The sequence below is a fragment of the Dermacentor andersoni genome, chromosome 3, assembly GCF_023375885.2.
Source record: "Dermacentor andersoni chromosome 3, qqDerAnde1_hic_scaffold, whole genome shotgun sequence".
NCBI classification, from domain to species: Eukaryota; Metazoa; Arthropoda; class Arachnida; order Ixodida; family Ixodidae; genus Dermacentor; species Dermacentor andersoni.
In genome coordinates this window covers 30,982,501-30,995,914 of record NC_092816.1, presented here as the reverse complement: position 1 = coordinate 30,995,914, position 13,414 = coordinate 30,982,501, and the positions used below count along the sequence as shown (strand labels likewise).

The window sequence follows — 13,414 nt, the reverse complement described above, 5'->3', positions numbered from 1 at the left end:
TGCAATGTTGAAAAGCCTTGAGGGCACAATAAATAAATAAATAAATAAATAAATAAATAAATACTTCCAAACAAAAGGAATACAGTGCAGTGGTCGGTGCTCCTCTTTCGGGAGCGACGCGTTCTTGTTATTTGAAGCACAATCTAAACTAGTTTGGACGTTCACTCTTACCTCGGTATCGTTGTAGGCGAGTACGCTTCTGTCATAAACGCGAGGTAAAAGTAATCAGAGGTAATGAGCGCAGGAGACAGCGCTGAAGTGTGCTAAAAATAAGGGTATGCGTATTTACGAACTTTCGCTCGCACCGAATAATTAAGCGCTGGCTAAAACAATAAATTCTTACACATAACGGTCACATAGCATTTATGTGATATAGCAAGCAAAGCTAAGAAAAAAACACGTGCCTCGGTTAGGAAGTACACGCATGTATGGGAACGTCAAACAGCTAAAAAATGGCTTAACACTAACTTAGCGATTTGGAAGGCGATGTGACTATGTATGGCTCACTGTGAAACCCAAACGTGAGACGCAGTGTGGTGAGTTGTCCATTTTGCATTGTTCTGCGGTCTGACACATTCATGCACATCTTGGAAGCAGTGCTTAAATCTCGCACCTGTTGACAGTCACCGCTCACTGAACCGCATTCACATTTGCGACTCTGGAATGAGTGTGAGTCAGCGCAGCACCCCCCCCCCCCCCCCCCCCCCCCCCGATGGGCGAACGTATCGACCAATGGGACAGACATTACCCTTAACCGTAACACTCGCAGATTTTGGTACGGGTTTATTTTGGCAGAATTGGCACAAAAGAAGACGATGCTGAAGACTTGACGGCTGGACAGATGGCATTAAGGACCCTATTTTCTGAGGGCAATGAAAAACACATATATTCCTCCGCAGCGCAAGCGCAACATGCCAATGGTCGAATCACACGCTATCATACTGAAAACACTCCCAAGATATCGTTCTGCATAGCCTTTAGGGAATACAGTTGCTAGTGGCACCTGTTTTGTCGTCTAGTACTGCGTGGCGCCTTCTCTTCTGCTATTCCTTCCAAAATGAACACTCTCGGGACCAGCCAAGCTCGCGATTCACGCGGTCCAAAACGGAACGTGAACACACCTGCCGTTCCTGCACTCTCCTTCCAGGACAGTGCGAAGCAAGATGTATCTCTCAATTCCCCACATCCCCTGTCCCTTCCCTGTCTTAGACAACCTGTTCAGTACCCACCTTGGTGCGAGGACTTGTTGGCAGTGGACGACGCGTCCACGTTGGCCAGCGGCCTGCTGGCGTTGCGCGGCGCTGGTTCCCCGGCAGTGGCGGTGGTGTCGGGCACCGCTGTGGGCAGCGGCACATCGTTCGGAGACGGCGCGCCGCCAGTGTGACGCCGATGCAGAAGCCGGGACGACAGGCCCGCCGTACCGGACCGCTGCTCTCGCCAGGAACCTGCGTGCGTAAAAAGGAAACGCTGACTCGATGTGGGCTCAGATATAGACTGCGGCAACTACAGGGCGGTTGCGCCGATAAAAAGGCGTCTCCTGCTCTTAAACCTCTTAATGCAGAGGAAATCGCCAATAAACGACGTCACCAGAGTTCACTAGTTGCAGAGACGTGGTCACGCCCTCCTTCCACTTCAATGGCTTTGCGCACCAAAAATGCTTGCCTTTTGTCGGCACCTAAAGACTCCATCAACTTCCCTGCCGCGGATCCGTTCGCATCGCCCAGAAACCACTCATCCGGTGCGACACACGTGTCATAATCCTCTCCATTTCTGCTTCCTTGTACTGTACATACTACATTATCAACTCGCACTGTACACTATCAACGTCATCAACGGAGCAGTGGACGCATGCGGCCTACTTCGGACATGCTGCCCTGGGACAATGACTATCCGTTGGAAGCACATAGCGCTGCGACGTTACGAGCTCAGCCAACTGAAAAGTATGTGGCATATGGCTAATTGACAACAGATTATATATGCACGTCGCTAATAAGTATCTGCAAGAAACATGTCATCACGCTTTCAATTTCCTTGCCTTACGATGACATCTGGTAGGCGAGAGAGACTTATTATGAAAGAAGCGCTGAGAAGTCAGCCATAACTACTACGTTCAGGCCTGCTACTCAGCTTTCGCGTACAAGAGTTCCCCCCTTCACCTTCCTGGTGAACAAAAGGAGAAAGTGAACGTGGTGATGATAAAGGGAAGAGGTATGAATAAAAGAAAAAAGCTTAAATACTTATTGCACTGTTATAAACATTTCACTATGCCTCAGAAGACCCGCAATAGCGTTTACGGCCTGGTCCACGGAGTATTTTGGCCATGAAACTAAAAGGTTTCCAAAATGTCGTCGGTTGTTGATGCGTGCCTAAGATCCCTGCATTAACTGTCTCTCTAGCAAGTACAGCGGATATGTCGAAGAATATCTACCGAGCGCGCGTCCGTGAATGCCTACTTATATTTCAACAGCCCCCGCCTGTCATAATACCTTCTCTAATTGTTTCGTACATGGACTTGAGAATGGCCGAACAATGTAGAGGAGGTGTCAAAACTTAGGTTTCGAATTTTTTGTTTGGTCGCTGGTGGATCGAGATGCCACGGACGCGAATGTGTAGCGGAGGACATACTATACGAGCGCTATCTCTCGGCTTTTTCAGGCGATCGGCATCGAAGTGACAGCTCTGTGACAACCGCAGCGCAACACCGATTCGGTGTCTGCATGGCCCACTACAGCCACTACACCAACAGTGGCAATGGTGTAGTGGGTATCACAGTGAAACCGGGAAGCTAACCTAAGTAGTCGTAGTATACCGAAAAACACTGCGAATCCTATAGATAAAGGCCCCCTTCGCCATAAAGGTTGCCCTGCACTTCAGTGGCTGCTGCACAAAGCCGAGGTCAATAAAGTTTAGAGAAAAAAAAAAAAAAAACTCCGTCCGGCTTGAGCGCAAGCTCCATTTTCCGTACCATATCGGACTGCGGTATTAACTCCAAGACATATTCAGGTGTTAACGGTGTGCGTTCAGCAGGCTTCCTTGTTATCTCGGCAAGCAAATCTTTCTTCCGACCTTCCTCTCGAGACTTTGTTGACCTGACCAGTGTTCCCGATGTCGTCAGTTTACTTTTGGCGAGCCTCGGCGTCGCCGGCGATTCTGCAGTTTTAAGCTTCCCCTTCTGGCCGATCTTAGATCGTGCCGTCGAACTTGCTGTACTTCAACTTCCACTAGATAGCGGATGCTCCAAAACTGAAAGACCACTCCTGAAAACCGCCCCGATCGCAGCGCGCGGGACCAGCGCACGGCCGGTTCGAAGAAGAAGGCGTCAATGGCGGCGGCGCTCGAGGCACGCGCCGCCACAGCAACGCGCGCGGTCCGCCCCGGTGTTCCCCCGTCGTGTCGAGAGACGGCCCCGACGCAAGCCTGGAGCAGTCTGCGAAAGGGCCCGAGCCACGGGGCCCGGCCCCCCGGCCGATGCCGCTGCAGGCGGTGGCGGCGGCCGCAGGCCGCGTGGGCCCCAGCCGGGGCCTGCGCGTCGCCATGTTCGGCGTGATGACCTTCATGCTGATCGCCGTCATCTCAGTCATCGTGGTCACGCTCTTCGCCGTGGTCTTCCTCTCGCGCAAGTCGCAGGACGTCGTCATGCGCCGTCTGCATCCCGATCGGTCGCCGCGCTCCATGCTGCCCTTCGATTTGCCACCCCAGCACCAGGTGAGCGAGACAGTTTTTTATCGGCAATGTCCTCCCTGTTTTACGTGCGCTCGCCGCCGTGGCTGCACGACGCTAAGACGTTCCCGATGCGGAGCCAGAGGTCGCGGTTTCAGTGCTCGCCTGCGGATAAGGCATTCCGGTGGCGGTGGAAGTCGCGGGATCGATTACCTGCCGCGGCGACCGCAATCTCACTGAAGTAGAATGCAAAAAAAAAAAAGAAACAAAAAAACGCCCGCGCATGTACCGTGCTTTGAGTGCACGTTAGGAGGACACCTATAGATCTCAATACATGGAGAAGGAGAAATCGCTTTTCTCCGCAACTACTGCAACAAATTTGATGACCTCTGTTGCATCTAAAATAAAATAGTTAGAAATCTAGTACGTGACTGCTGAAAGTGGAGTTTTGATTAGATTAATCTTTTAAATAAAAATTGTTGAAAAACAGATTTCCAGAGAACGAAACTATCAAGTTTACTGCTCTGTGGCTCAGCAACAAAAATATCACGATTTTGTAAATTTCTTCTAATACATGTAAAGTGGACGAATTGGATATATTACACATGACTCTCAATTTCAGCACTAAAATGGGAGTAGTTCTGCAAAACCGTTGTAAACATTGTACTGTATTAAAGGCATGAAGTTTAGTGATCGACGGAAGCCCGTCTTGTCGGCATGAAACATCGTGAATTTGTCCGCATTGGATGTTCTAACGGACGCAGTTTACAGAACAGCGATATCTGTTGTTGATGCCGTGTAACGAATTCGTAAACTTCGTGCTTCTGTTTCGTTCGAACTCACCAATTTTCGGCAGCCTTTGTAAAATAATTTAGGCCCTAAATCGTTATTCTGCTGTCACTAGAATTGTACTTTCTCTCTCAAGTACAACCAATGTCCTTAACATCAGCCCAGATTATCTCGCAAAAGCATTTCTGCGTTTTACATGTATTTGAGTAGGCGGCATCGAAGTTGGGCTCGAGGTAAAGCTCCCTCTTAAACAACCCCCCCCCCTCCGTGGCCGAAATTTATTCTGGGACGCTCCACTATGTTGTCCCTCTCAACAAACTGCGCACTTTAGAGGCGTTCTACTCCGCAACTTAACATATTTCTTGTGTAGTAAAAGTTAGGCTGGAGTTGATACCCAGGTGGTTCAAATTTATCATAGACCCCACTTGGCTATTAGCGTCGCACATAGTCAAGCAGAGGCTTCGCGACCTAATATTTCTTAATTATTTAGTGAGTACATCTTTCTCGCGCGACTGTTTCACTTTCCTTTTCCACGAAAATTCAGTGCGGACTAACAATAAATTTATTTCGTTGCTGCCATCCGTGCCGTATAGAAATTAGTAAAGCTTCCGAGAGGGCAGGCACGCGCCCGAGTTCACACACCGACGACGAGTCATCTAGCAGGCAAAATATTTATTACTAATGTATCTAATAATGAGTGAAGCACCTGTTTCACTTGAAAGGAAAACGTGATGCCTTCCCGATGCCTGCCACGCATGCAATGCAAAATCCCTTGCGCGCGTTGCCACACGGCGAACGGAAGCAAAGGTTAAGTCACAGTAATTCAGAAGCAATGACGTAACTCACGCTTTCTTCTCACGCCCGAGAATCCAGCGGTCGTTCTGTGACTTCATGTCTGTTGCGTACGGGTCTTCCTCTTTTACGTTAGCTGATCCTGTACGAACTCGCATTGCGTTTGGCCTTGTTGCTATAGCGTTCGCTGCAGTGCACAAATTTAGTGAGACGGTAGTGTACGGTAACGCTAGCGCGGAAATTCCGTCCTCGCTTGTGAACGGCTCGTTCATTTCACAGAAGGAGAATCAAGCAATTGTCGAGCCCTCAAGTGTGGCGGTTATTGCTTCGTCTCCTCGCAGATCCGAGTCGACGAGCGCATGGTCAGCCGGCGGCGGCCCATTTTCGGCAAGCAGCGGCAGAAGAAAAGCGGCCGCCGGACGGTCGCCAAGTCGGCCCGCAGCAGGGCCAACAGCTTCGTCGCCAGGATCCAGCGGCGGCTCGGCCGCAAGCCCTTCTTCAAGCGTCAGAAGCATCGGCCCCGGAAGGCCAAGGCGAGGAAGCCCAAGGCTCACCGCTCTTCCGACGACTAGGCCCAACACCCTGCGCTCCCTTCAACCACTCGAGAAACGGCCAGACCTGGGACTTTGGAGACCTCGCTTTGACACCGTGCTGACCACCGTGTGGCCCCGGGTAAAAAAAAAGGTGCGGCGGCGTTTCCAGCAGAAAGACTGACTCCCGCCAAAAGCATGTGCGGGAGAGCGCACACGCCTCCACTTGACATCTGGTGGTTACTCGACCACCAACGCTGAGGGCAGCAATAAATAACTTTTTGCCGTTGAAACGACTTTACCGGTTAACTCTCGCAATTGCACAAACACGGAGGGGTCGTGGGTATCGCCGAGAAAAATCGTCGAAGTTGTCAGGTCGCCGAGAGTGGTGGCTGCGTCGTATTAATTCATACGTTAACACGCACCTTTAGATTTTTAAGTAACGCCGCACTCTCGTGGCGACATAGCACTTGTAGTTGTTGCACCCGCGGTGCTCGATGGTTATCCTTTTTTTCGCTACTGCTCACGAGGTCGCGCGTTTGATTCCCATTTACGAATATTACGAGCTGGGCGAAATTTGGAAACACTTGTGTATAGTATACCTAAGTTTAGGTGCGCATTCAATAGGACGGGGTTGTTAACTTCGGTCAGGGCGTGTACGCCTCACCTATTTTGTTAAAAACAAGGTTACTTGAATGCGTACGTGGCTGAATATGGTCTGCTGGGGCAGCTGAGGACAAAGATGACCTCAATTGTGAACTCGACCACGATGGTGACAGACGATAATCTTGCCAATAAAAGGTAGAGAGGAGGATCGCTTTCGTTCTGACCGTAACATGCGCCGGCATCGCTGTTCCAAGGAGAAATACGAAACCTGGTGCAATCGAGCCAGTGACCGGAACCCTTCCAGAAAGATGGCGTGGGTGCTACAACAAAAGCGAGTCATCTGTAATACATCTGCGCCTACACTGAGTGTCTGTTTACATACGAGCAGTGCAAATCGTACCGCAGGGCTAGCTAGCAAACGGCCATGAAGTTTGCCATTTCCTTCTTCCCCTGTGCAGAATAGCAGGCCGGAGCATTCTAGCTCGGGCCGATCTCTCTGCATTGTTTGATATGTTCTCCTCCTGCTATACAGTAGGCTTTTAGTGCAGTGCGGGAGTTCATTGAAATATTTAAAATGCATTAAAATCAATTTATTCCTCGCGTCCTGCATATGAGTTTTCATTGAATTCAAAGCGACGCTGTGCAAGGGAAAGCTCATTCCCTCGGACAGAGATGACATGCGTTGCCTGAAGAATGCGGAGAACTCTGATGGAAGTGAAGTAGAAAGGGGCGGACAAGGACTGAAGGAAAAGAAATTAGAAAACAAGAAAGAGGGGGGGGGGAGGCGATCGCGGAACGGTGACACGCACGCGGCACTGGTCCTGCCAAGGGTAGGCGAGCGAGCAGAAGCACGACAAAATTTTGGGGAGCAGCGCACACCTCTGCCGTCTCATTTGCATCACAATGGAGTACACGTCCTCTCGCACGCTTCTCGCACGTGCAAATTCTTGGGCTGCGGGCCAGTGCTTTGTCCCGAGATCAACTGGCCAGCAATGGCGGCAGAGATGCTCCCGGGGAAGCGGCAAGTCCACCATCACTGAAATAACGGGCCTCGCCAACGCGAGTTGACCCTCCATCTTGAGTATTTCGAGTTTTTCAGTTTGGTTGCGTTCGCAATGCTGCGCGATCCAATAGGGAGAGAAGACATGCCTCAAGAAGACACTTAACGCACGCGTGCAGAGGCATACACTACGTCGTCAAGGCTGCCATATTGTGGTACAGCCAAGCACGGTGAAAAGGCACGCTTTATCTCGATCCGCTTATCCTTAGGCAGCACAGTGAAAAACTGTCGTTAGTACTGCTACAAAATGGCGTACGATGACGTCACGCGGATGCTTCCTATAGCAGCAAGTTCAGACACGCTTGTTTTACACGAGTTCGATGCGAGCAGGTCGAGACGGAAGTCGGGCGGACGCAAACTCACCCGACTGCGTTTGCTTGTAGTTTTTTGTACAAATGAGTCCGGCGAGGCCACCAACCCAAATCTTGCAACCTAACCTACCCCGACGATCCCTGAGCCCGACCCACGAGCGTTTAAAGGAACCCGATGAACGGGTTCAATGCCGGACAAACCATCTCAACTCTAGCTGGCCGGGTTCGTGTGAACGTGGGTGTACCCTTCAAAAAAAGCAAAACTGACAGACGTACAGTACTTTCGCCTCTGGAGCAACGTGAAGCGTTAAAGCAAATAAAAGAGTAATATCAGAGCAGTAATTTACTGCACTGAAAACTGTGCGACTTACGTATACACAGGCGACCAACATTGCCTCACAAACATCGTCTATCAAACCAAGTTGTAACGCAAGGATACCACTTCCGTCGCTTCACAAAGCATTACTAAAACTCTCTAAGCAGAAGTGTTGATGTATGTAATAAAAAAGAAAGTTATTGTCAACGGTGGCTTGACGAGCCAGCTGGTTATAAAGCGCACAATTAAATAGTATGCAAGGCAGGATACAACTGTGTGTTTTGTTTCGTCTTCTACCTTATCGCGTTGTTTTATAATGCGATTTCTATAGTTTTTCGGTCTCCCTTCTTTACAATCCCATTTTCCTTTCCCCCAGTGCAGGGGTGCCAACCAAAAACTTTTCTAATTCACATCTCTGCCTTCTCTCCTTGTGTTGTCTCTCTCTCTCTCTCTCTCTCTCTCCTCTCTGGCACCGTTTCCTTATTTACGAGCTCCTTACACAGAGAATCGCGATGACGTCATTGAACAGTTTTCATCACTACAGTCTTGCTTCCTCAGTGCTCCCTTTAAAGCTTCCTTTTTACGCATTCAAGTTAAGCTTTACAGCGATGTCTGCGCCGCGAGCTCTCCGAAGCTTTTGAAGTTTCTAGGTACTTTCGTTCGCGCCACCGGAAAGAGCGCTCCATGGAACGCTTCACTGCATCTCAAATGAGCTGCGTTGCTTTTCTCGAGCGATGAGTTTTAAAGAAACCTTACCTCTCGTTTTTTTTTTTTTTTTGTCGAAATTATAACGCTGAGGCAAAATCGAGACGTTACGCTATCTACGTATTGCACAAACAATTTGACTAATGTTACGCTCATACGAAATTTAACCTAACGCAACGTAACTAATGGTTTAACTAGCATCGCCTGCCGTCGGCGCGCTGGCTATCCTAATCAGTATAAACTAGATGGGAAAGCGTATTCGGGTAAGTGGACTTTCAGAAAAAAATATTGTGGGATGAGGGATAAATGTGGGCAACCTGCTTAGTTGGAACGGCCGGTACAGGCGTGCAGGATCGAACAGTATTACGATTCCCCACACTTAAGCATTCGTCAAGTTACGCGTGCGGGATAGAATGTTCCGCATAATAAGTACAGGTATGGAGAACACTGTCACAAATAACAGTGGCTATTTCACTGGAACATTGCATACTATTTATTTATTGTTATCTGATTTCATCAACAAATTGAAACAAATGACTGAGGACCTTAACAGAGAAAGAGTAACAGTGGGGTAGAAGATTAATATGCAGGAGACTAAGACAATTCTCAATAGCCTAGAAAGGGGGCAAGAGTTCAGGACCGCCAGTCAGCCTTTGGAGTCTGTGAAGGAGTACGTTTACCTAGGTCAATTACTCACAGGGGACCCTGATCATGAGTAGGAAATTTACAGAAGAATCAAAATGGGTTGAAGTGCATACGGCAGACATTGCTAGATCCTGACTGGAAGCTCACCAGTATCACTGAAAAGAAAGCTGTACAATTAATGCATTCTACTGGGGCTAACATATGGGGCCGAAACTTGGAGATTGACAAAGAAGCTCGAGAACAAGTGAAGGACCACGCAAAGAGCGATGGAACGAAGAATGTTAGGCGTAAGATTAAGATGCAGGAAGAGAGCGGTATGGATTAGAGAGCAAACGGGAATAGCCGATATTCTAATTGACAGTAAGAGAAAAAGATGGAGCTGGGCAGGCCATGTAATGCGTAGGCTAGATAACCGGTGGACTATTAGAGTTACAGAATAGGTGCCAGGAGAAGGGATGCGCAGTCGAGGACGGCAGAAGACTAGGTGGTGTGATGAAATTAAGGAATTAGGTGGGGTGATGAAATTAAGGAATCTGCAGGTGCTGATTGGAATCGATTGGCGCAGGACAGGGTTAATTGGAGATCGCAGGGAGAGATCTTCGTCCTGCAGTGGCCATAAAATAGGCTGCTGGTGATGATGATTTCAATAAGCATAAATTTGGAACCTCGTTCCTTAATTTAAAAAGAAATTGTGGAACGCCGCTTCGTTTAAGTGAAAAATATCTGCAAGAATGTCCCATTCATAGCTGGAATCTAAGTGGAACGAGATTAAGAGTGATATACGTTGGACGTGATCCAACTCTACAAAAGCATGAAATTGAGAATGCGCACGATAAAAACATTATTCCGGCCTGAGAAAAAATAACAGCTATGTGCCCGGTTGCTTGTTTGTCCTGCAAAGAACACTAGGTTTGCAGCTATCGATCACCGTCGCTCTGCGTGAATCGAAGTAGTGAAGTGTGAGTCGGGACGCTCATAAATATAAGAGCATTCGCAAACATTCCCCAAATGTAGATGTAGCGCAGATTAAACCGCAGCACAGAGCTGCGTCCACTGCTGTTCTGTCCAAAGAAAGAAAGAAAGTACGAAAGAGAGAAAGAGAAAAGAGAAAAAGAAAGAAAGAAAACAATAAACGCGCCATGGGGCACAATGTTGGGTCTACAGTGTGCTTTCAACCTAGCTCTTCTACCATATGCTAATATCATCATCATCAGCCTATTTTACGTCCACTGCAGGACAAAGGCCTCTCCCTGCGATCTTCAATTACCACTGCTGGGCCAACCGATTCCAACTTGCGCCTGCGAATTTCTTAATTTCATCACCCCACGTAGTCTTCTGTCGTCCTCGACTCGCTTCCCTTCTCTTGGCACCCATTCTGTAACCCTGATAGTCCACCGGTTATCTATCCTACGCATTACATGGCTTGTTTCTTAATGTCAATTAGTTTCTGAATGTCTTTAGTCTTAATGTCTTTAGTATTCTTAATGTCTTTAGTTTCTTAATGTCAATTAGAATATCGGCTATCCCTGTTTGCTCGCTGGTCCCCACCACTCTCTTCCTGTCCCTTAACGTTATGCCCAACATTCTCCGTTTCATCGCTCTTTGTGCGGTCCTTAACTTGATCTCGAGCTCTTTTTTGTCAATTTCCAAGTTTCTGCCCCATATTTTAGCCCCGGTAGAATGCACTGATTGTGCACCTTTCGTTTCAACGAAAGTGGTAGGCTTCCAGTCAGGATCTGGCAATGACTGCCACATGCACTTCAACCCATTTTTATTCTTCTGTTAATTTCCTTCTCGTGAGCAGTGTCTCCTGTGAGTAATTGACATACAGGTAAACGTACTCCTTCACAGACTCTAGAGGCTGAATAGCAATCCTACACTCTTATTTCCTTGCCCGGCTATTCATCATTATCTTTGTCTTCTGCATACTAATCTTCAACCCCACTTTTATACTCTCTGTGTTAAGGTCCTAAATCATATGTTATAACTCCTCCCCAGTGTTGCTGAACAGGACAATGTCAATGTCATCTGAAAATCGAAGGTTGCTGAGATATTCGCCGTCGATCTTTACTCCTAAGCTTTCCCAGTTTAATAGCTTGAATACTTCTTGCAGGCATGCAGTGAATAGCACTGGAGAGGTCGCGTCTCCTTGCATGACCCTTGCTTTATAAGTATCTTCCTACTTGTGGAAAATCAAGGTAGCTATGGAATCGTTGTAGATATTTTCCAAGGTAATTAGGTAAACCTCCTGTACTCCTTTATCACGTTATCTGGTATCTCTACTAAATCAAATGCCTTTTCCTAATCTATGAAAGCCATGTAGAGAGGCTGATTGTACTTTGCGGATTTCTAAGTTCGGCTGTGGCTGCTGTTAAGACGTCTAGCTGCTGTCATATAAGCGTCGCATAAGTATGAATACTTCTGAGCTCCCTACGGACCGAGTCTGACTGAGGAATTTCCAACGCATCCTTTGACGACGCAGCGGCTAATTTCGTTAGGTGACGAGCTCACTACTAACGGTCTAGGCCTCTTCCTGTGCCTAACAGCCAAGTACTAAACCGCGGCTGCGTGTTAGCGTTTGCGTTAAAGAAAGACCGTAAAACGAAAAGAGGGGAAGCCCAGATTGAAGCGGGCAGCAGAGCGCGCGGCGAACACCACCCTGAGGGACTCGCAACATTTTATTGCGCGCAGCAAGCGCCGCACTAACGACTGGCGGCAGTCACGTAATTAGGGAGGCGAGTGTTTTCGCCAGCTGGTTATCCTACTCCTCTCTTTCTTTTTTTTCTTTGCTGTTTTCGACGGCAACTACGACGCGCACGCGGTGTTTAGTATACCAGCACCCCACTTGCATACGCGTTACAGAAGAGGTAATAAGGTCTGACCACAAGAGCTTCCATTAGTTGAGCTCAACGACATGCTCGCTGCGGCTTAGCTTGTCTAAGAGATATGTACTTGTATTTCGATTCACAATATCGTGACGGGCGACTACAGCGGCGCCTGAGACTGCGTAGACGAGACTGAGGCGGAGAAACTTGCGACATAAGCACACTTGCATTCGTACGATGTTTTTCACAGCGAAGCTGTGTACCTCTACCAACCGGCGATTCTTTCGTGACGGTCTACAGAAAACTCGGCTTTCTAGAAATCGACGATTTAGCGCAAAAACACATGTAGCGCACGCACGCGCGGGCGGCATGATTTTATGCCAATGTGTACACTCTGCGCGTTAACAATTGTAGTCATCGCTGTGAAATATTTTGCTGTGTTTCTCGGAAACGTGGACGGACGTAGTCACCGAAGAGACTGGCTGCTTTAAAACAACGGCCGCGAAGCGAAGTGACAACCGCTCTGTCGCAGTCGCCGTCTACGCAAGAAAAGAAGCGTGCGTGACCGCGTACACGCGTAAGTCTGACCCGGTCGACTGCGGCGATGTGTGTGCCGCGAAAACCCGCGATGGAATCGTCATCTTCACATGTGTAGTACATTTCGCCGGGCACTTCCAACGCCGACGTTGAGCTGTTAATGCGAACGCACTTCGCGGTGTTGGCGAGAGATAACACCACGCCTTTCGTCAACGTAGGGGACTCTAAGGTCGACATTTCGAACAGGAAAACAAGTGCTTCGTAGACGTCTGTCTTTGAAGACTTTGTAGTAAAGTGTTACACAGAAAAGAAACTACCAAGCGCCATCCGTGACTCGTGTGTCGACCTAACGTTGGCGAAGGTGGCAGCTGTCAAAACCGAAAACCTCAGTGTATACCACAGCGATCATAAAGCCGTCGTGAATGTCGTTGTGCAATAAATGGTTATACACTGCATTTTACGGCGTACTCATTTCATTCGTTAGACTTAGAATAGGTTAAGTGGATGGTAACAGCTTCGCTCGCAATCCACCTTCACAGAGTGGATTGGGCCTTCAATTTTTTAAGTAGTGCAATTCACTGCGCGCGTGTGGCTGCGAATGCCAAACAGGAATATTTCACTTCACCAATTGTAACCCT

At 48.3% G+C, this 13,414-nt stretch overlaps 2 protein-coding genes across 7 annotated transcripts in view; one reads left to right on the top strand and one right to left on the bottom strand.

Annotated features, from left to right (window-relative positions):
* Positions 1–13,414, bottom strand: part of LOC126520842 (uncharacterized) — a 383,777-nt gene that overhangs the window by 168,020 nt on the left and 202,343 nt on the right. For all 6 annotated transcript variants that reach the window (XM_055065013.2, XM_055065027.2, XM_055065028.2 and 3 more), the window contains exon 3: positions 1,230–1,445. In XM_055065013.2, the coding sequence (XP_054920988.2) occupies positions 1,230–1,445 (216 nt within the window). The remainder of the gene's footprint in view (positions 1–1,229; positions 1,446–13,414) is intronic.
* Positions 2,718–6,064, top strand: LOC140216268 (uncharacterized). The gene is made up of 3 exons (XM_072286661.1): positions 2,718–2,759; positions 3,280–3,705; positions 5,583–6,064. The coding sequence occupies exons 1-3, from the start codon at positions 2,718–2,720 to the stop codon at positions 5,811–5,813; spliced, it is 699 nt and encodes a 232-aa protein (XP_072142762.1). The 3' UTR covers positions 5,814–6,064.

Excerpts from the sequence above, each read along its gene's own strand:
- LOC140216268 (XM_072286661.1), top strand. The coding sequence starts at position 2,718 with ATGGCCCACTACAGCCACTACACCAACAGTGGCAATGGTGTA. Across the intron at positions 2,760-3,279 it reads CCAACAGTGGCAATGGTGTA|CGCGCGGGACCAGCGCACGG; the intron begins GTGGGTATCACA and ends CCCCGATCGCAG. Across the intron at positions 3,706-5,582 it reads ATTTGCCACCCCAGCACCAG|ATCCGAGTCGACGAGCGCAT; the intron begins GTGAGCGAGACA and ends GTCTCCTCGCAG.